Source organism: Lissotriton vulgaris, chromosome 7 (assembly GCF_964263255.1).
Source record: "Lissotriton vulgaris chromosome 7, aLisVul1.2, whole genome shotgun sequence".
Lineage (NCBI taxonomy): Eukaryota > Metazoa > Chordata > Amphibia > Caudata > Salamandridae > Lissotriton > Lissotriton vulgaris.
The window spans coordinates 1722721251-1722744872 of NC_141695.1; the positions used below are offsets into that span (position 1 = coordinate 1722721251).

The following is a 23622-nucleotide window of genomic DNA, read 5'->3' on the forward strand; positions in this document are numbered from 1 at the left end:
TTATGTTATATTTGTATAGCACGAACAGTAACCCGTAAGCATCCCGGCGCCTGTACTCCTACCACAAAGGAACCCCTCCTGGCTTTTCCTTGTGAGGTGTCCGCTCCCGGGCATCCCATGGTGAAACCAGGCATCCCTTGTGCATCGGGGGCCGTTGTGGAGACTAAGCAAGCTATTGCCCAGAGTTGCAGCGTGGGGCCCATGCTTAGATTCGGCACTGAGGTGAGAATATCCAGTCAGAGGAATTTAAGCCCGATCCTGCCGAGGCGGGAATCGAACCCTGGTCCCTGGCCAGTGTTCTGCCCAGTGTTCTGCATCAAAGTCTGCCGCCCTAACCATTGAGCCACAATTCTCCCCAGGTTTTTAAAAGACCAATTAGTTGTAAATTAGGCTTTTGTTGTGTGGTCTCCCCTTCTCACAGCCACTTTGTCCGTGGTTGGAAGAATTACCCCCCCCCCCCCCCCCCCCCCCGAAATATTGATACATTTTATTCAATTAGCTTTCCAAGCCACAAAGCTGGTATAGTAAGGGGTGGGGATCAATGATCAACGTTGGGGCTTTGTTTGACTAGGTTTGGATCTTTTAGCTACTAGCACAAGGTTCCCTTGTCCAAGTCCTTGACTGGCTGGGGGCAGGACACTGGCTCAGTATGAAGACTTCAAAGATGGAGCACTTGTTAGATATATTAGATATAGCGCAACTGAAACAAAAAGAGGACTTTTGACTGGCGTAGCGTCAGTGTCTCCGAATTTTACAATTTATACGGGCATTTCAGCGTGTTGCAACGAATTGCACCTCATAAAACGTCGTTTTTTAGTACGAGGCATGTTTGTTTACTGAACAATATTTCTGCTGTGAGAAAAGACCGTTTTTTTTCAAAGTGGTGATATAACCGTCTTACTGATATTTACTATTTGCCAGGTAGTAGTATGCGATAGTAATTGTTACACGAAGAAATACCACAGAAGCGTTCGCTTCTGAGTGTGTTTGCGCGATACATCCTTAGATGGCGGAGGGACTCTTGCCTGCAGGGGGCAGTGTGAGGAGAGTCTCCTCACGCACAGACTGCCCCTGTCTGAACCCTGCGACGCCGATCGTCGGCAGCGGGAGAACAGCCAATCAGAGAAAGCGAAAGTAGTGAGCTCTGCAGAGAGGTGTACACAACCGACAGCAATACACTGAATAACGACCGTTGGGGCATACCATCCGCGAGGGGGGGACACGTCATACGGTACAATTGTGACACTCAAAAGAAGGCCGAGGGTGAGAAACGAGAGAGGCACCCACGCGTGTGTTACCGAAGAGAGAGGGGCTGTTCTCTAGAGCGGGGTCCCCTAAGGCAGCAGCATGTCCAGCCTGCAGAGGCAGATGACATCCACGGGCTCGGCGCAGACGGTGTCGCTGACCGTGGAGCAGGCGAAAGGTAGGTCTGGGTGGGTGTAAGGCTCACAGGGGTAGGTCTAGGGCTTGCTATTGCTGCCGCATTTTATACTAACCAACATTAATTCTTAATCCGCAAGTATTTCAGAATATTCTCCCCTTTATGAGATCTTGTCTTGATCTGAATGGACGAGGTAGCAGGAAAAATCGCCCCTTTCTGTGTGGCCCACTTGTTGAGATGTCATGTGTCGTTATATTTTATTGCAGCATTTGTATAGCGCTTTTATATAGGGTGCTGAAGCGCTTGCCTTCATGGATGGCACGCGGTGTTGGTCCCAGGATGCTTGTTTCTGGTCCAGGGAAGACCTGGCTTGGCAGTTCGGGCTGGACTGTTCCCATAAGGCAGTGGTTCCCAAACTTTTTCGACCTGTGGCTCCCTTGACCTAGTTGGCAGTTGGCCGTGGCTCCCCATCATGACACTTTTTTTTACCGGTGGGGGGGGGGGTGTAAGCCCGAATTGGGAGTACTTCCAGTACTATAACTGGTTAAGTGAGAAATAATACAAAGCTCTTGCTTACAATGAGTTGTGAGATTATACTCCTCATAGTGTAAAAAAAAGACAAACTACAAGTCCCAGAATGCACTGTCTTAAACGCCTAAAAGAGCCAAAGAGCAGCTGTAGGCGTGCCTGTTCTGTGCATTAAAGGAAGCTTGCATTGTTGCAAACCCAGCTGTATCTGTTTATGGTCCGTTAATAATGCTTTGAGAAACTTTCATTTATGAAAAAGCTAAAACATCTTCTGTCCTCTCAGCCTTTTCGTTTCTCAACCTCTTGTTGCTGCCTTTCCTCTTCAGACATTCTTTTCTCCCCTTTCTCTGCCTTGTCCTGCTTTCCTTCTCTTTCCCTTTGATTCTTTCACACTTTGTTCAACCCTTGTGTATTCCTTCTTCCACCTGCTGCTTGCCCTTATTTTCTCAGGCTGAAAGTCTTGGTGTCACTTTTAGTTTCTTATATTTCTCTCATCCCAGAAATAAAACACACGTGGGCGGCCCAGTCTGTGGTGATTTAACAGCCTCTCCTATGCCCAGGTTGTTTCAGTCTGAGCTGCGGTGTTTTGTCTGAGGTAGTAAGCGTTTTATCCATGTGATCGCAATACAATTCAAGAGACTTTATTAAAGGTTTTATTCTACTTGTTTAATTTGAGAGGCCTTACTCTTCTTGTCACTAACATGGAGAAATATTCGGTGGGAAGAATGAGAAACTTTCACAGAGGCTGAGAAGGAAAGGTTATTACAGTGACTGGGTTATGACATGGTTCCTGCCAGGCCTTGCTGAGGGGCGGGCTGGGAAACTCATTCTCTCTGCAATGCGGCCTACTGCCACAGCGAGTTTGCCCACTGAAATTTCTGACTTGTAAAATTCGGTCCAGTTTTTCCTCACACAAACAAAGTGCAGAAAAAGCAGCCAGCATGGAAATACACTGGCTGCTTGGGGGTCACGAGTTTGACATGTTCCCCTTCATGACATTAATGATTAAAGTAACAAGGAACTTAAAGCAAGGAGTATTTTGAAACCAACATATTTGTCTCTTGAGAAGCGGGTCCCCAGAGGCACTATTGAACACCGGCAGCAGTAACGACCAACCTTCATTTCTGCAAATATAGGCAGAGGCAACGTGAACGCAGGCAACTGCGCGCTCTTGAGTCAAACCATTCATCATGATCATACGGGTGGCATTTGTAACACCCCTGAGTGTGTAACACCCCTGAGTGTCATTTAAATAAGCTTTGGTTGCTGCCTTCAGGCCGATGGTAACCTAGAGTGTCAAAAGACGCATCATTTTTTATTAATTGCTTACATTCTCACCTGATTACATTATTCCTCGGCAGAAGCGCTTTCCCAGGTCGTGCGCCGGCGGCGCCCCGGGCTCCTCCTAATGGCGCACCAGGGCGCCGCGGCGCACAGTTTGGGAATCACTGCCATAAGGAACAGGCAATACCAACAAGAAAAACCCCCATTGCCGTACCACTGTATTTCAAGTGCTAATAGTCACTGATAGGCAGGGTTTGAGTCGGGGTACCACGGGGGTGGACGGCGTCCCCCCACTTATTTTACCGGGTAGACACCGTCCCCCCTGCTAAACTGCTGAACTTCACTCTTTGCCCTCTCTGGGATGAGGAGCTTGGAGCTGACAGCACGCTGCTCACGCGCTGATTTCTCAGATGCAATCGCATCTAAGGGGTGAGCAAGGGGAGGCAATGAGCCCGATGGTGCAAGCCACCTTTTGTGACGTCACTTCCTGTTGTGACATCACTTACGGTGACAGCGGCCCCCCACTTCTGTTTTTAGGACTTGTGCCCTGCTGATAGGTATACACACATACAAGTAACTGCCCCTCCACAACATGGGACACAAAAGTATCAAATCAATGACATCAAATTTATTATATTGATCACAATAAATATGAATATATAAAGATTAATACATAGTGATGAAAACAGATAATAACCCAGGTGCAACCAACATACAACATACCCGTTCACACAGACCAATCCATACTTATTCATTCATAAACATTTCTAATATTGGCCCCCTCAACTATAAAGTTGATATCACTGAAAACCACGAATGGCCAGTTGATGAGATAGTGGTGTCAACACAGTATCATTTCATCAATTGAGTGCAATAGTTGGTACAGGTCATTTGTACAAAATTTATTTTTCCATTAACATTAATGTATAAGCTCGGGGAGGCAAATGAGAATAAACATTTGCAATGCAATAGGTCTCACATTAGGAAAGTTTGAGCTATTGGTATTGTAAATCACAAATTTTGTATTTATGTGTTGGTTTTGAAAATAGCTAAATTAATAGCTTTGTCATTTACAATGTCAATAGTTTTAACTTTAGCAAATGTGACACCTATAGCATTTGTAATGCAATATGTGTTGTATTTACGTGACTTAGATGTATTGATATTACAAATAAGAATGGCTTTTATTTTTTTAATAATTAATACTTAAATAAAAGTTATTGTAATTTATAATGGCAATAGTTTAAACTTTTGTGAATAACTTTTGTGAAGAATATGTTCAGTGTATTTTATTGTGACGAAAATCCAAGAACAGAAGTGAAATATTAACATCTTTTTGTGACATTTGTAATAAAGCATGAAACATTGAGAGAACATATCTGAACCAGTTGTTGAATAGTTGCACAGATTGATGCTGTGGTGGCGCTGAGTATTGTTGTGGCGACGAGTGATGCTGTGGCGACGAGTGATGCTGTGGCGGCGAGTGATGCTGTGGCGACGAGTGATGCTGTGGCGACGAGTGATGCTGTGGCGACGAGTGATGCTGTGGCGACGAGTGATGCTGTGGCGACGAGTGATGCTGTGGCGACGATTGATGCTGTGGCGACGATTGATGCTGTGGCGACTAGTGATGCTGTGGCGACGAGGGATGCTGTGGCGACGAGGGATACTGTGTTAGCGCAAAGTGATGCTGTATTAGCGCAAAGTGATGCTGTGGTGGCGCAAAGTGATGCTGTGGTGGCGCAAAGTGATGCTGTGGTGGCTCAAAGTGATGCTGTGGTGCCCCTGAGTGATGCTGTGGTGGTGTTGAGTGAGTGTGATATAAAGATGGAGTGAGTGTGATATACAGATGGAGTGAGTGCGTTATATGGAGTGAGTGCGATATATAGATAGAGGGGGGGGAGTAGAGAGAGGGAGAGGGGTGTGTAGAGAGGGAGAGAGGAGGGGTGTAGAAAGTGGGGGGGGTGTTATTTTTAAAGTTTTATATAGCGCTAGCTTAACCCGTAGGTATCAGAGCGCTTTACATACACACAGTAAACAGCAGAAGGACATACATTACATAGTAGGCCTGCAGTAAGGAAGCAAACCAAAGAAAACAAGCATTTACAATGCAACAGTCTCGCCTTTGCAAAAGTTAGAGCTATTGGCATTGTAAATGACAAACTTTTTATTTATTTGTTGGTTTTGAAAACAGATAAATAAATGGCATTGTCATTTACAATGCCAATAGCTTAATCCCTCGCAAATGCGAGACCTATTGCATTTGCACACACACACACGCTCAGAGCCACACACGCTCAGAGCCACGCACGCTCAGAGCCACGCACGCTCAGAGCCACGCACGCACAGAGCCACGCACGCACAGAGCCACGCACGCACAGAGCCACGCACGCACAGAGCCACGCACGCACAGAGCCACGCACGCACAGAGCCACGCACGCACAGAGGCGCTCACGCACAGAGGCGCTCACGCACAGAGCTACACACACACCCACACACACACACATGAGTCGGAGACCACCCTGCGTCACTGAGATCACCTTGTTTTGCAAGAGAAAATCAAGCCCACACCGCCGGTAGCAACTTCCACGCACTGAATCACAGTGGAGGCCATGCAACTCGTGCTAATCAAAGCTTGAACACTCATTCAGTTCGTAACGGCACAGTGTGCGATTTGTGCATACAATTGCTGCCTCATAAGAGAACTCTAGTTTTGGAACAAAAGGCATTGGGAAGAGCAAAACACGTTTTAATACTACCCTGTATATTTTGTAACATTGTTTTTAAGAGGGCAAACATTGAAATAACAGGTGCATAAGGCCCCTTCATTTAAGAAGCATCTCAGAGAGCATATGCCAAGACCCTGGCAGGCAGCAGCCAGGAGCGCCTGTGAAAACAGTCAAGCCACATTCTCTAATCGTGGGGGGTGCGCAGCCCATTGTAGCAATTCGGTGGGCCCAATCCCAGCTCCATAACTTGGTGAATTTAGCTCTGCGAAGAAGCTAACCCCGGCTGGTCAATTTCACCCTCTGCTGCCCCAGCGCAGGCCTGACGTGAAGGCTCCAGGGCGGCGCAGGAGAGGTGAGCGGCAGGTGTCGGCAAACGTTCAGAGAAGCACTCACAGGGGGTGTGAAGCGCCTATGGCTAGGTGGTGTTGGGCCTGAATGCACAGGAACACTCGCGGCGGTGGCTCACGGCGAGGCGGGCAATGAAGCGGGAGGGGATGTTTGAGACCCGACCAGCAGCGAGTGCAGACGAGACCGAGGGCAGCAGGAGATGACGTCCCGTGACGTAGGTGGAGGCCGCGTGGCTCTGATCAGGGGAAAGTAACAGGGAGGCCGCTGCGTAGCTGGGTTTGAAAGAAGACCGACTGAGATTGCCTCTCGTGCCAGTCACAGTGGTCTTCCTGCTGGCTTGAAGTCTGTCACACGGACGAACAGGCTTGATTTCGGGCCCGCAGTTAACAACGCTGAACAGATTAGTTATTCAGTACCGAGCGCCCCCGCACAGCCATGGTTCAGCCCACCCGCTCTCGGGAGGTGGGGCCGTTTTGTAAAAGGACTGCAATTCTAAAGAAGCCCAATTTTGTTCTGCGCACGCCGAGCAGTGATGCAGCCGAGCGCCGTGGGTGCGTCGCGGCAGCGCACCGTTGCTATGGCTGTCGGTCCAAGGCAATCAGTACGATGGGGCCACGCGGGTGAGTGTTCTATTGATTTTTGTGATTTAATAGAGCGCTTCACAAGAAAGTTAGAACATATCAATTTAAATTTGTACACATACATCGAAGTGAAGTGAAGTCCTTCTGAAGGTTGGAGGGAGTGTATCTTTGCGTGGCCGTCTTTCTCTCTAACCCCTGTCCCTTGCATACTTGGTGGCCCGACTTCCTGCTGTGGTAAAAGGTTCCTTATCTTCTTTATGGGGCCATCTGGACCCATAAAGAAGATAAGAAACCTTTTACTTCAGCAGTAAGTCAAGGAACCCAGTCTGAAAAGGACTGGGCTTAAAGAGAAAGAAGAACGTCACTAGGACCTCTTCTCCAATGGCTGGCCACCTTTTAGGAGGCCAGCCAATGGAGAAGAGGGGCGGGGCTTAACCCTAGATCGTGAAGTACACTCTAAAACATAAAATCTTGCGAGCTTGACTGCGCATGTGCGCAGTACGCCACACGAGACCTAAAAATACAGTATGCGAAATAAATATGTAGTGCAGCAGAGGGGGAGAGAGCAATAAAAGAAACAAGTGAGAATGACATAGTCCAGTCACCCACTATCCTTGAATGTCCAGGGAGAGAGGAGACAACTCGGATATAGTAGTCTAGGTAAGTTGACGTTGGTCCTGAAAGTATTTGTTAAGGAGATGGAGTTTCAGGTCCCTTTTGAAACAGGAGAAGGAGGGGTTGCATTTGAGGACTCCAGGGAGAGCGTTCCATATCCTGGGCGCGATGCCAGAAAACAATCGGTATTGGGTGTTGTTTTTTTTTCATTTTCGGAGGAGTAAGGAGGGAGTTGGAGCTTCTCAGCGTTCTGGATTGACCTGCTCTAATCAGTTTGTTATTTAGGTAGTAGGGGGCAGGAGAGTGAAGGGTTTTGTGTGTGATGCAGGCCAGTTTATAAATACATCTCCCTTCCATGGGAAGCCAATTGAGGCAGTGAGAGGGGGGTGTAGAGAGAGAGGGGGCATAGAGAGAGAGAGGGGGTGTAGAGAGAGAGAGGGGGTGTAGAGAGTTAAGGAGGTCCTTTATCTAAGATGACTTATTCATTACACTTCGTAATTCACCAAGAAAACACAAGAATATATCTTGACATTACCATACATTGAAATCGTCTTAAAGTATGTGCCTGCAACAAAGTGTAAACCGATCAGTGGCCTGTTCGCTCACACTAGAGATTTTACGTTTATTCTCCTTGCCTGCGACCAGAGGATGTCTATTATAAGAAGGTGCTTGAGGGAACAGTGTGGATGGGGTTTATGGGGGGGGGGGGTGATGGAGTGTGAAACAAACCTATAAAGAATATAATGCCTCCTGCCATACACAGAGAACATCACAAGGTAGTTCTATGGTCTCAGAACTCGTGACTTGCAGAATCTTCACATAGAAGGCAGCAAGTGTTTTATTCTCATATATCTTCCCTGTCTCTTTATTTACTCACATACCTTCAAGAGGAGGATGTGGTGACCCACACAGCAATGATCAGTGGCCTCTTTCATACTTCTGAGTTGGAAAAGGCACTCCTTCCGTGCCGTCTACTGCCACTCTGAGGGTTCGAGTCGGTAGCGGTTAATTCTGTGATTAAAGATGGCAAAGTGGACATGCATTAATTGATGTCCTTCTTTTTAAGGAAAAATCGAAAGCCCCTAAACGGGTGCCTCTATCCTGCCTAGGGACGCATTACTTATCTCACCAAAGATAGTGTTTTATAAAGCCTTCCAGTGATCCGCTGGACAACAAGCTCTGGCATTGTGCAGAGGGGGGCGGGGGAGCGGATTCCGGAACAAAAGCAGCTGGGATGTCCGTAAACAACAAGCTCTGGCATTGCGTGGCGGGGGAACGGATTCCTTTGAAGTGTGAGAGCGGAGAGAGGCTCACAGACTGCCAAATGGTGTTCGATGTGCACACGCCTGCACACATGCTCTGTAGGCAATCCGCCTGCTTGGGAGCATTTTTGAATGCCCCTTACTTAAGTCTCGCTGAGAACGCATGCACGTTAACTCAGCGAGACCTAAAAAGGACTCCAACGCCATGAGGACAGGGTCATGCCTCATTTGAATATGGCTGGGTCTGAACTGGGGTGGTGAAGTGAGTTAAAGAACGATGATAGATTCAACCCAGACCTGTGACTGGGGGTGAGTGTCTGAAAAGTTTCAGAGCTCCGTCTTATCATCTCCTTGTGCTTGCTTTGTTCGCCCGAAGTTGGCAGGGTATGCCCAGACGTGGATCCCTTGCTCACTTTGCTACTGGATTCAAGCTAGCCTGGCTGATGAGAGGTGTTACCCCCAAACTGGTCCCAGGATGCCTGCTTCTGGTCCAGGGAAGACCTGGCTTGGCAGTTCGGGCTGGACTGTCCATGAGGAACAGGGTCATGACTGATTTGATGTGGCTGAGTCTGAACAGGGGTGGCGAATTGAGCTAAAGAACGATGATGGATTCAACCCAGTTCTGTGACTGGGGGTGAGTGTAAGAATAGTTCCAGAGCTCTGTCCATCATCTCCTTGTGTTTGCTTGGCATACTGCACCTTGCATGGTGTGTGGTTGGAAGGATGTTGTCTTTGTTTTGATTCAATGTGGTGGTTCCCTGCCATGCATGATGAGCACTGAGGCAGGATTATTGTGTTATGGGATACAGCGGGGTGAATGATGAAGTATGAGAGGCAGGTGAGCAGTTTATGGTATTTGGTATATTTGCATAACATCTCTCCTAATGAACACTGCCCTTAAGTGGTACCCTCACAGTCGTTTTACGGTATGACTTTGTGATACTTTATTACACTTCAATAAATGATCCCAATGTTGGATGTTTTCTGAGGTGATGCCACTCGCTTTGTTCGACCAGGTTATTCTTTTTATTGTTATATACTGATGTTGTTTTGCCTTGGTAACCACACCTTTGATTTTACTGCACAATTAATACTGCCCACTTTTGTCTCTGTGCAATCTTAAAATAGGTACTCTGATTTAATTAAATATAGTTAAAACCTCTTTGATGTGTCGTAGACCTCCATTGAAGTTCTGCCAACATGTCCCTGTTCACTCTGTTTTAATGTCATATAAAGTTGTCAGTTTTTTAAAAATGTAATCAAGCTTTATTGAAACTCCACTTTAATGTCAATGTATTATTAATGGTGTGTGCTGATGTCACCGAGCAATGATAGCTGTACCCTGTGATGTTTTTGAACTCTATTGAAGCTGCATTGCAATGTCACCGGGCTGTTAAAGTTGACAGTGAGTATTGTTAAATGTTGCTTGTGTTGTCATTGAACTCGGTTAATGCTGCCTTGTGATGTCATACATCTATGATCTTTCAGTCACGAGACGATGATATGCAGCTATGATTGGCTGCCTTATGATCATGCTTTGTTAAAGCTACCCAGGGACAACCAACCTTTGACACATCAAGCAGGTGTATTGGAAGTAGAATGCGCCATGATCTGCTAGTTTACATATTATGGAATCCTAGGGATTAGTGATGATAGGCATACTTATGTTATGTTGAATACATTTCTATTTTCTACCTGAAGGTGTCTTGGCGATTGCCAACAGTGAGTTAATAAGCTGGTGCATTACTGATTTCTAAACAGCCAAGTGTTCAATTCCCTTCTAAGGGCAAGAGGAGTGGGTATAGTCCTAAGATACAGTGGGAGCGATTTCCAAAGCATAGCAGTGCTATTGATGAAACTCCTTCCTCCCCATTTCATTTTCCTAATTCTTGTGATGGTAATCAGTTTGGCATTAGTTGACTGTAAAGGTCTACTTATCGAACCCTTGCACCTGTTATATTTGCTACTCAGCACCTCATAATTAGTGTTTCCGGATGATATTGATTGCTCAAGACCTCTGCTCCTAGCTGCCTATGCACTTACATCTGTGGATTGTTTCACATCATAACTAGGAATCCCGGTTTTATGGTATTTTTGGGACATTTCCCTCTGTATTTATCCATAATTATTTTTAGCTTATTTTATCTGTATTTATCCATATTTATTTTGGATTTTATTTAAAAATGAAGCTGAAATTTTTATATTTCCACATTTATTTTACCTGTAAATATGCACTCATGCTTGAATGCCTACCGTTTCAATGCTGTAAACACCCACAGAAGATAAATCAATGCACGTATAAGAAAATATGCAAACTTCAGTATCAACCTTGCACTTATCTACTCCGTTTAAAGCCTCATATCTAAAATTCCATTCTTTTTTTAGCCCCCTCGCCTACCAATCTACACAGCTATTGGCCTGGCAGTCATGGCAGACAGCATTTAGAATTGCTCAAAAAGCAGCACAATTTTTGCTTTTATCCACATTAAAAAGTAAATACAGACAAAAAAAGTTCATAACTAAGGCTTCCTATTTTAGTATTTACTTTTGGGACATTTCCGCCTGCATTTATCCATATTTATTTTGTGCTAATGTTATCTGTATTTATACATATTTATTTTGGGTTTTGTTAAAAAATGAATATGAAACTACTTTATTTCCACATTTATGTACCCGGTAAATGTGCATTCATGCTTAAATGCTAATAGGTGTCAATGATATGAAAACCCACAGATGATAAATCAATGCACTGATATAAAAACATGAACATTTTAGTATCAAGGTTGTGCATATCTACTGCTGTTTAAGCCTCTACTAGAAATCCCTTTTTTTTACCCCTAAATTGTCAATTCGCACAGCTATTGGCCAAGCAGTCATGACTGATAGCCATTAGAATCACTCTAAAAAGAATTCAATTTCTGTTTTTATCCACGATAAAAAATAAACACAGACAAAAAATTTTTTTGTCTGTATTTATCAGTAAAAACGGAAAACAGGGAGCCTTAATCATAACCAACTTGTATTACAAGTATCTCAAGCTTTTCTTTAGGTCAGAGAGTTCCCACTTGTAGATGGGTATTTGAAGGGACTCTACTTTTTGATCGACAATATTGTGGATGCATGTACAAAATTGCATATTTTAGTTCTAACATTGAAGGCACTAGTGCTTTGGGTATAGTTTGGATTGCCTGCAACCCATAATCTGAGGGGCAATCTGGCTCAAGTATCCCTATGCATAGATACTTGAGCCAGACAAATGATACGTTACCGTTTGTACTGTGTGTTTGCTAAACTGAGAGTATGGTTTTGCTGCTTCTTTGGTGTTCTCTTGTGGCGGTGGACTCGATTGTTGTTATGTGGTTTCGTGGAATTTTGTAAACTCTGATTGTAGATATGGCTATTATGATTCAGTCTGCAGCTAGTTGGATGGCACTGTATTGTATGGTTTTAAGATGGGAGTTATTTGTGGGTTTAAGGTAGTTTTCCAGTTATCGGGGGAATGTAGCTTTGAGGGTAGATGAACAATGAGAAAGGGGGAATAGGCTGTATCTAATTGGTGAAATTGTGTAAGTGGAGTAGGACTGAAAGATTGTACTCTGGGTGATACATGTGGAGGTTTGAGAAGAAAAAGGCCATGGTGGTTGAAAGGCTGCAGATTTATTGAAATGTGTAGTTGAACTGTCTGTGAGATGGATGGAGGAGTAATACTCTGAACTGCATTGAAAACCAGGTTGAGCAGTTTGTGGTTCTGGCAGTAAGAACTGATGGGAGTGTGTCTGAACAGAATAAATGGAATTAAGCATGGCATGTTCTGAGTTTGTTGAGGTAGGAAATAAAAGTTCTATGGTAGGATGACTGGGAGGGTCGTGCAAAAGGTTAGTTTTGCTGCTATGGTATTGATGGGGGTTTTGCCTCTTTCGAAGTGGCTTTGAGACCAACCGTTTCAGATGGTCAGCACTTGAAGAGTGTTTGGTGGTAGCTGTAGTAGTTTGTAATGGTGAAGAATGCCCTAAACCACATTCAGAGTTACTTAGCATGCTCCTTTTATGGCAGAGATTTAAAGAGTCCCGTTCAAGCGCGAAAGAAATTGGGCTGTAAGGTCTGGGAGAACAAAAGAGTTAATGAAGCAGAGGAGTCCGCAACATTAAGGAGTTCAGCATTAGAAAATGCAATAGTAGCATGCATGGAGTTTTACAAATAACTGTGAGGCAGTCTGTGACAGGAGCATGGGTGTGAGAGAATGATGGAAAGCAGAGCGAGATTTGCATTTCGTCCGTTTAGCGGCGGTGAAAATTATGTCAACAAGTCAGGCCATATTTAGAGAGAAGCGCAACCAGACTGAACACCAGTAACCTCTTTTTAGAGGCAGGGTATACTTGAATGAAGATGGAGGGGTCTGTTGGAGAGGTTATGGTAGTGCAGTAGATAGGTGAAGTACATTGGTTGAAGGAAAGGATGACTGACTAGTTTGGAGCTGTGTGATATGTGTGACAGTGAGAGAGCAATGGTTTGGGGCAGTTGTATCTTGGACGGAGGCCATGCAGGGAGGAGCTGACTGCCAAGTGCAGACAAGTACCGCAGATAAACTTCTAAAATGCAATAGTTATAACTTTTAAAACTTTGTTGTGAGTTGATTAGACCCTTTTAAAGGACTGTGCTACATAGATCTGTTAAATCTGATTCTAACTGTTCAGCGATATAACCTAGATCTATTAAAGTTTCCCAGTGATATATCAGGTTCTGCTAAAGCCAATCTGTGATGTCCTCAACCTATGAAAAATCTGGCATTTGATGCCATTGAATTTTGTCTGTGCAGTTGAGTGGCTGCTCCTTATTGATAGGTAGCAGATCAGGACTCCCAGACATTTCATTCTGCATTTTCCCTGCCTGCTCTTTACATACCGACTCTGCATGATCTTCAGACTTTACCTTCGTTTGAATGTAATCTTTTTGTCCCCGCTTTGCAGTGGTCCTTGTAGAGGTGATGAAGGCATTCAGTTCCCCGGAGAACACCCTGCGCATGGACGAGGCCCGTGACAATGCTTGCAATGACATGGGGAAGATGCTTCAGTTTGTGCTTCCTGTAGCTACGCAGATCCAGCAAGAGGTTATCAAGGCCTATGGCTTCACCAACGATGGTGAAGGTAAGTGATTGAAGGTCATGCAGACGGTCCAGAGAGTCAGGGGTCAGACCTAGCACTCGTTAGACCTAGAACTGGGTTAAACTAATATACGTTAATCTAAAGAAATGTCTTGGGTAACACCCAGAGTCTGCTGCAGATCAGTGCTAAATGCAAAAACAACAATTGATGGACAGAATGCAGAACAATGTCATACATTCACCCCAGTACAGATATCTGGGCCTAAATCTATCGTTTTTTGCTCCCCATGCTGGTTCAAGACTGATTTGCATATGCAGCCCTGCCAAGTACCTCGCATCGGGCGTTAGATTAATGCATTTTAGGTGTGATGTCCGCATCCCCGCCTTAAAATGCATTGTCACGCATTTGTAGCACCCCGACTACCCACACGAGGAGCGCTGGACAAAGAGCTACATTCAAGCAGGAAGCTCCATGTGGCTTGAGTGTCCTCCGTGCTGCCTCCCCTGCTGTCTGAAATACACTGCAGCACACCTTTTTGATAAAATATTTTAGTTACAAACGTACTGCGACATCAGTCAACACAGAGATGTTTACTTTTTGGTGCTGCAGGCCCACTACCACGCCCACTCATTTCAGATCCGCTGTGTGTTGTTAACCAATGCAATGACGACCCGGCAGTGACTACGTTTAGTGGATCCGGGGGTGGCGACTTACCTGTTTTTTTCTGGCATGGAGCCACCCATTATATGACCATGATGGTGTCTGATTGGCACTTGAGGTGCCATATCTGGTTTTCCTTACCGCGTCTGTGCCAGCCAGACTGTCACACTGTGTGATTCACACGCAACCTCTGTGCTGCTTAATGCGGCAGATGAGGAGGGTGCGCTCTGACTCTCGGGCAACATTCAGAGTCTGCTGGATGACAGTGAGTAAACACAAACTCACTTTCTGCCCTCTGTTTGTTAGGGCTCAGACAAACTTTTGTTTGGTGTAGGCGAACACTACGCCATTCATGGAAAATTAATTCTCGAATCACGAGCCGGAAAATCAGTCCCCACTACCCTTGCCTGTCCACAGTTTGCACATGTTTTATTTTGCTTCTGTCCTATCACACAAAGCCACGACTTGCTACTTCGCGTCACACTGATCTCATTTTGTATGAATTCCTACGGTTTTGCACTACCTGCCTTTTACACCCGCCTTCATGAACTATTAAGATTTCACTTTTATGAATTTCTAGCGCAAAACTCCTTTTGAATATGAAGAGTGATCATCAGCACAGTAGATTGCGCCGACCCCCCCCATCGTGCATGCACCAGCGCTAATAAAGTAAGCCTGGCCCAAAGAGTCATGCATGAATCTTGGGAATATATTTCTCACAAGCACAGGAAAGTGTTACAGGCCCACACACAGCAGCGTCACCTCCCCACTCACCGACGGTGCACTCGTTGCTGCGCACAGATTGCAGGGTCTCCACATCAGCACAGTTCTTTCCCAAAAACGGATGCTGCTGCTGTCCAGTCACACCCATAGGGGCAGTCTGGCACCTCCCTTCTCCAGGACCAGATGCTTTAAGTAGATGCTCTAATTTCCTTTGCGGGCTCTAGCTCTAGGTTGCTGTGTTGCCTTACACAGTTGGTCCCCGAACAAACCTTTGTTGTACAAGGAAATGAAGCTGAAAGCATCTGTCGGTGGAAACGGAAAACAATTCTTTTCCCAATGATAACTAGTTTTATAGGTTGCGTAGCCAATTTCTGATATTTCTTTCCCTCGTCTTCATTGCTTGATTTTGCTCACGAGAAAAGGTCACTCATTGTCGTGGAAATGTCACTCCTAAGAACACTGAAATTATAAAAATGTCACGCATAGCAATGTGAAACCTTGGCAGCTATGCATATGGCTGTGTCTAAACTAGGCTGGTGTGGGCAAAAGAACTATGAATTTAACCCAGATCTCTCGACTGGGGGTGAATGTTTGATTTGCTCTGCATTCCATCCATCATCTGTGTGCCTTTGTCTTTCTCGCCAAGTGCACCGGGTATGCTCAGACATGTATCCCAGGCTCACTATGCCACTGGATTCTAGCTAGCCTGGCTGATGAAGGGTGATGCCCCAAAACCGATCTCAGGATGCTTGTTTCCGACCCAGGGAGGGCCAGGCTTGGCAGTTAGGGCTGGACTGTTCCCATGAGGCACAGGTTCAAGACTGATTTGCATATGGCTGGGACTAAACTGGGGTGGCATTGTGAGCAAAAGAACAATGGCTAAAGCAGAAATCGGATGCCAGCCCCTCCCTCACCCCCCCCACACCTTCCCCTGCTTAGCGGCGGCACAGCTTAGCTACGTCAGTGTAATGACTGTCAAGTTTGTGGCTGGACTGCAGAGCAGTCCACTGGGTACATGTGCTGCAAGAGCAGTCCGACCACAAACTCTTCAAATCCTTGCTACGCCAGTGACTGGAGTATTTGCAGTGTTTGTGACCAGACGGGAAAGCTCATAACCGTTGCTGTCTCTTCCATCTTGCTCGGAAAAGACCAGGACAGTGTCCACTTCCATTGCCCCCTCCCCTTTTCTTCCTCTTATTCTCTCTTTCTGTCACGCTCCTGCTCACTTGCAGAAAACTGTGACTATTCTTTCCTCCTTACCGTAATTCATTCCCCAGTGAAATGGATCGCAAAAAAGAGGAAACACTTTCTTGCAAATGTCTTCTTCTGACATTTTTCTATTCCAAAACGTGGCCTCCGGAGGAGAGAAAAAGGTTTTAAAATACGAACAATAAATACATAACTAAATAAAACATGACAGAGTAGTCGCAAAGTGGCCTGATTGGTTTTATTCACACCCAAACACATTAGCACCACCTTACAGAGTTTGCCAGTAAAGCGCTACTTTTCTTTTCATGTCCTCAGATTTCTGAATAATGAGTGTAAAAGCTTTGTTGTATTGCCTGTGGGTGTTTTTTTTTCTTCAAGAATGTTGTTACTTGTTTCAGGCAGAAAATTAATCTTGTCTGGTGCATAGTTTGAATTGAGTTGCTTCAGGTGTTTATAGCGGGGCACAATTGGGTTGTAGCTGAAGGCAGTGTGAGTTTCTCTCAGTGGGGCAGTATGGTATTCAGTGGGGGAGAGGATGTAGCACTCTGTGCCGATGATAGAAACTGAAAGGCTTTGAGACAAATGGGTGGTGATAGCACTTTTAAGCGTATTTGGGACATTCTGCGAATGGCAATGTTTTCGGATGAATGTATTGTGTTGACCAATAACAACCGAGTGCACGTGTGCATTGTCAATTTAAATAAATGTGGACTGAATGGGCTCACTTGAAGTCATGTCGACAGGGACCTTCACAGAAGGCTTTACACATAGTCTGAAGGAGGGACCAGCACTGTCGTTCTGCATGCACCATTAGGATTGGATGCAACGTCTAGGTTACTGAACAAGATAACCTTTCTTGTGGGAAATTTGAGAGGGCCACCCCACGAATAAACATGGAATGTGGAAATCAAAACTAAAAAGCACTCATTACCAAAATATCATCCGTCATAAACATCTCCCACAAACAATAAGTCCTGCCCCTTATCTTGGTATCAAGCAGATGCTTCCAGTATTGTAGAATGCTTTAGAATGGTAATTTATTTAAGTTCTGAGAGATTTAAGAATAGGAATTGCCTAGATTTAGCAATTAACAGTATAGAACAGGTTTCCTTGTACATGAGGGAGGCTTGCCATGCTGCTGTTTGTGCTGAGCCTATTCTTTGTTTTTGGGAAACCATGCGCTGCTGCTGCAAGTGTTGTACCAGTTTATTTTTTAACACTCCTGTTACCTGTACTGTACCTATTGTGTACTTGTGAATTTAGTTTTCTGCCTCTGCAGCACCAGAAGCAGCTTCTCAGAAGGAACAAGAGATAGCCCGGTCAATTGAAAATGCTCTGTTATTTCCGCCTCCAAGCACCCTCACTGGCTCCTTTGTCTGTTTCTCTTTTCCTTTTGTAGGCGTCTTGAAGTTTGCTCGTTTGATCAAGTCCTATGAGTCTCAGGACCCCGAGATCGCAGCTATGTCTGCCAAACTAAAGTCTATGTTCCTGCCACCTATGACGGTGCCCCCTCAAGGAGGTACTGCCATTTCTACATCATGAAACAACGGATAGCTAAACTTATGTCCTAGTACTGAAAAGCGGACGTGATGTGTACTGAGAACTGTCACATGAACTCTAATTGTGCTATCGAACTATTTTGCTGTGTCTGAGCTGGAATTGGACCATTCTTTTAGCATGGGGCTAAACGTGGAGTGTTTTGTCTGTTTCTTGTTATGCTGTGGTTTTATATTCTTACTTTTTATGTAATATTCTAAAATATTAAAACATTAAGTCGGATGTGTTCCTCTGTCAAGATAGTTCTTTGGTTCTTTCAAGTCCAAAGTATGATCTTCAAACCAGAAGCTGTGTCTGGATTGTTGATGACCAGCCACAATGGTGTTAAAGAGGAGAGTTGGCCGAATAGCTTAATGCTATTCACCAGCTGTCTGTTATCATGCATCATGAAGTAGTCAGGGGCAGTTCTTAATCAAATTGGGATGCATTCTGCAGAATGGCTTTTATATTCATATGCGTGTCTACTTTAACTGCCTACAAGATCCAGGCAGGTGGCAAGAGGTGCAAAAGTGAATGTCTGAGAGCCTGTGAACCGGTTAATTACTATGGGCGTCATTTAGTCCTTGGCAGGAGGCATACTAGGTGGGAAGAGCCCTCTGGCTGAGGACTGCCAGCTTTGAGTGGTCCCCAACTGCCTGGCAATGACTTTGTCACTAAAAATGTTGATATAGAAGAATGAAATGAGTCGCTTGGCATATTGTAGGAGATTACCTGCATGCATTTAATCAATGAGTGTTAGCACTTTTAGATCAGCATTGTTCACATAGATGGGCCCCCCGGTCTTGCATGCTTTATGGATTGACTTTTGGAACTCAAGGCCGCAAGACTGCACCCCTTTAAATCTTGGCTGTAAACTATGAGAACATTATAAGGTTGGTTTTATGAGATGTGAATTGCAGAGAAAGGAGTACCTGTTGCATCACATGTCCTTGATTTGTCCAAAAGTGCTCTGCATTGCCCATTGCTGTAACTAATTTGGACCGGTCATTGTTAGTGTAAATACAGTGAGCCAACCAGCCCTGTAAGACTCATCCCGTGGACAGAGATTATGACACATTGCACAAATTTATGGGAGAAGCTTATTTTCAAAATTCCTTCAAGAAATACAAGAATTTAACTATTACTTTAAATGCCATTGCTATTCATTCCCACTGCTGTGCTGAACTGTGATGGCTGGTAATAAGAGTAAACTCAATACAGATCTTGTGACCAATAGATAATCTCATACTGATTGTATGACTTTGACATATAGCAGTAATAATGCAGTTTGTATCCTGATTGGTCCTAATATTTTATGATATCAGAGATTTGCATAGTACTGCATTGCCATTAGATATCGTAGTAATGCTGACATGATTGTGGGTAACCTGTTGAAAAATAAGCAGGCTGATACCCAAGTATGTTTCACTTTTCAGTGCAATTAGGTTTTACTACAATCCTAGTATGTACAAATGTCTCTCATACCATTGCATACATTCCTGAAGACTTTGTGTGGGCATGCTGACTTTGTTACATGAATTTATCCGCACTGGTGTCTTCTCTTACTCCATGTTGAAGTGGTAAGCTACCGCAGCCTGTGCAGGTGGGATTAGTAAATGGAACAGCAATAAAAAGCAAAGGAACGAAACTCAAACAAGCATTGGCATAGCCAATAGGTCTCACTTTTGGGACCTTATAAGTATTTAGTTATCCAGCAAAATATCCTTGGTGCAACAACATCACCTGTTGAATGACTAAACACTTATAAGGTCCCAAAGGTGAGACGTATTGGCTATGCCAATGCTTGTTTACTCATGATTGGACAAAACAAAGTCTTTCGTGGTCCATTGAATGTATTGCCCTGGGTAATAATTCAGTCGGCAAGCGAACAGAATGAGTCACGTGACGAAGATGGAAGGCCATGACTGTCGAACTTTAGTAGAAATCGTGGCGATAGAAGATGACAATCTTTCTTGCAAATAGTGTTTAGAGCGGCCATCTTTGAGAGTGAATACTCCCTTAACATCCACGATGTCGCATATACATCCCGCTCAATAATACAAGATTTCAACATCTGTGTTAGATTCCATTAGTAAGCAAGGGGACAGCATAATATTGAATACGAGATTGTCATACTGAAAAAACAAGTTTGATGCGTATATAATTGTCTATCAAAATGACTTGAACATTTGATTTACTCCGCTACTCTCTTTATGAAGAAAAGTTATCCGTACCCTGTGATAAGAGGGGGCGACAACTACATTAGGGACAGGCTTGTTAACCTGCCCTGCGTGTTAGACCTATAAAGGACCCCTGGACCGGGCACTCAAGTCAACAATCCCCCTGCTTGCTAAATACAAATAAATGCACCCTCCCTAGATCTTCCATGAACCTTGTCATATAGCGCTTACAGTACAGGTCTTCGCCTTAAAGCGCTCTAGTATAGCAAATGAGCAGTGAGGACAGAAGACACGTTCTGCTGCACAAAGACTAGTGCACGCAGCTGTCTTGTTACATCACCAAAAATAGGCATAAAACATGGCCCTGATTGTAACAAATGTGAGACAGAGAAGCAATAATTTGACGCATTGGTGTGTATATTAGGCGAATGAAGGGATTCCATGGTGCTTGGATGGCAGTTTGCTGCTGATGCTATGTGACGTTTTGTACTTGTGGGGATGGCAGCAATATCCTATCCTGTTGACCCGGAGGTGTGTCATAAACTTTTTTAGTAATTTACTCCACCAAAAATACATTAGGAACACTCCGATTAAGCCATTTTCGTTTGAAGGACTTTTTTGATCGGAAGTCTTAGATGCTCAACCGCCTCTGAAATCCATGCTATTTTCACTAGTGAACTCTCACAGATGTGATTTGACGTTGCGCAATATTCACCATTTCTGCAGAAAGGTGTGGGTGAATAAACCAACCTTTTCGATGTTAGAAAGACTGTCTTAAAACAGTTGCATGCTGGAACAAACGTTGCTACGTATGTACCAGGGTTGCACCCGTGAACGTGTATGACATGTGACTGACTGCGCCCCGGCCCTGCTGTCTCTTCAGAAGCACGAGTCTGGTGCAACCTTCCCATCCAGCTCCCAGGACCTGCCCTGAACAGAATGCCGGCTGCATAAAATTACGTAATTCTAAACTGCAGTAAGTACGGAAATATTGACGATTCTACGTACTGTCGCCCAAAAAAGTGAATTGCCAAGACCGTGGAGGCTGGACTGGTATTTGCAGTCTGAACTGAAACGATTCTTTTAAAATAACAAGCACTGACACACAATCGTGAAAGTTCATTAGCCCGCGAGTGGTGTGCGAAAACCTACAAAGAGCTCTGGGCTTTATTGAGCCATTAGGAGGAGAGTGGCTCCTGTATATGTGCACACGTAGGGCGAACGAAACCAGCAATCTAAAACTGCCACCTCAAACTTCTGTATTTGTAGCAGAATTGTCCACCTCAAATGTCTGGTTTTCTAAAAGAATTTATAATGTTGGGAATTGCCCACAGCTATGCACCTTGACCTAGATGTACTATTCCAGGGCTATATCGCAGCTTTGGATTTTCTAAAATACCACCCAAGCTAACCTGGAAAAAGTAAGGCAGCTTCTGGCTCATGTTCAAGTCTTGTTTGAGCTCATCACTGAAGCATAGCTTTATACAAGCGTAAAGGGGAACAAACGGTACTCTTCAATGCCCACCGCAAGTGCCTGTATTTCTAACAGACCTTTTAGGCATAGAATTAGCCAGTGCCTGGAATGAAAATCGAACGTTGTCACTTTTGTCTCACTGATAGGCCCTGCAAATCCTATGCTATCATCGCCCTACTATCAACAAGTAGACATCTCGGTGTGGAAACGGATGGCAGCTACGGGCCTAGAGCAAACTCCATCTTTCATTGAAGAGGCATCCAATAGCCTTGATAAAGTTCACGAAAAAACAATGCACAGACCTCACCCCTTCGCAATGATTTTGCCACCAGTGCTAATCATTGCATTGTGATTTGTGGGCAATACCAGATGGAATCGGATTTATCTTTTCACCCTTGCCATCAACCCAAAACATTAGTTCATTTAAAATGATCTTCCTGAATATATTTGCTTCTGGACATATCATTGATAACACACAACATCCTCTCCTATCTCTGGGAATATTATGTGTACATAAATCTTTTAAACTGTGGAAGGGAGAATCTTAGCTTGCTATACCTTTGTTTTAAGTAAGTTGGCAAATATGTCACAGGGACTCGTAGTAGTAGATACATTTTCATTAATTACTTCAAGTACATAATGACCGAAGGTCTTATTATTTTAAATTGAGCATTTCAGTGTGCATCTAAAGAATAGTTACGAGAGATCTCATAAAGGTCTGAAATACAAGTGTACCATTCTTCGCCAGTAATAGAACTGTTAACGTTACCTTCAGTTTAAGCGCTTCTATCCAGTGTAACCACTGTCCAAAACTTTGTTGTATTATTCGTCATGATTGCATGATTTAGTTGTGGCAGGTAATTTTAGAATGATTGTTTCTAAATTTTAATTATTTTCGTTGTCTGTGTCTTGTATTTCTGAAAAGCTCTATGGTGAATATTTATTGAGCTTTCCCCGAGTTCTTTACAGTTTACTTGTATCCACGTGCTATCTCTGAATATCATAATCAAACCACATAGGTTAAACATGCTCCCCCTTTCAGTTCTTCTTAGGTCTATTCTTAGTTAAAGCTACATAATTTTAATTAGCCCTTCCTTTTCAGTACGCAGACATATTTCTTCTCTATACAAACATTTTGACCTTGGAGTTCTCCTGAATGAGCTTGGGGATGACTGCGGTTTTCATGTCTGCCATACCGCTGTGCCCTGCATTTTTAAGGCTAAATGAGAAAAGTAAGAGATTGGAGCCATTTGAACAGGAGGAGGGGATGGACCTTAAGCATCAGAGCAGCCAGTGTCATCTGCGTGCCAGGAGGCACACTACTTAAACCCAGCATTGCTCCTGCAACGCGAGAGCCATTTGAACTGAAGAAGGCGGCGGATCTTAACCCTCAGAGCCGATCTCGGCAGGAAGCCGCCTGTGTCGTGTGTGCGCCAGGAGGTGCACTACTTAAACCTGGCAAGGCTTAAGCACAGGACGTGCGTGGGCTTGTGCCCGGGCGAAGAGCGGGCTTGTCGGTGCCAGGAAGAGGTTGGGTGGGGCCACCCCCTTTGGCTCGTCCCTCATTGAGCAGCTTGGAGGGCATCGGCTTTGCTCTGACATTCTTCTCAGAATGAGGTCAAGATCAAAGTATATTTTGTTTTCCGGGATTTACCTGCCTGTGACTGTTTTTCCTGACTGTTCCGCGAGGTTGCCTTATTGACGTCCCTGCTTGGCTTAACTCTGTTGCTACCCAATTTGTGAATTGCTAAATAGTGCTGAAGGGTGTTGCAACAATAAACAGAAAGAAAGGCCCCCCACCAAACCCCTGTCCCATTCCGCCGCGCCTTGTGGTCATCCATAGAAGGTTTCGTACATCCAACTTGTTGAGAGGAGGCTCTCGCTGGACAGGGACTCCCCTTACACCCCGCCCCCTCGGGCCACCCGCCTGTAGCAGTTTGGTTGGACCTCCCAAGGACATTGGTTCTATGGGGAACTGGAAGGAAAATCACTGGGGGGCCACCCCGGGAA

At 44.6% G+C, this 23622-nt stretch overlaps 1 protein-coding gene across 1 annotated transcript; it reads left to right on the top strand.

The window, feature by feature from the left end:
- Positions 1-979: 979 nt before the first annotated feature.
- Positions 980-18205, top strand: LOC147706433 (protein C10-like). The gene is made up of 3 exons (XM_086932933.1): positions 980-1423; positions 13696-13872; positions 17822-18205. The coding sequence occupies exons 1-3, from the start codon at positions 1348-1350 to the stop codon at positions 17962-17964; spliced, it is 396 nt and encodes a 131-aa protein (XP_086789059.1). The 5' UTR covers positions 980-1347; the 3' UTR covers positions 17965-18205.
- The last annotated feature ends 5417 nt before the right edge of the window (positions 18206-23622 follow it).

Coding starts and splice junctions, on each gene's coding strand:
- LOC147706433 (XM_086932933.1), top strand. CDS start 1,348: ATGTCCAGCCTGCAGAGGCAGATGACATCCACGGGCTCGGCGCAGACG. Junction 1,424..13,695: donor GACCGTGGAGCAGGCGAAAG/GTAGGTCTGGGT, acceptor CCCGCTTTGCAG/TGGTCCTTGTAGAGGTGATG. Junction 13,873..17,821: donor CTTCACCAACGATGGTGAAG/GTAAGTGATTGA, acceptor TTCCTTTTGTAG/GCGTCTTGAAGTTTGCTCGT.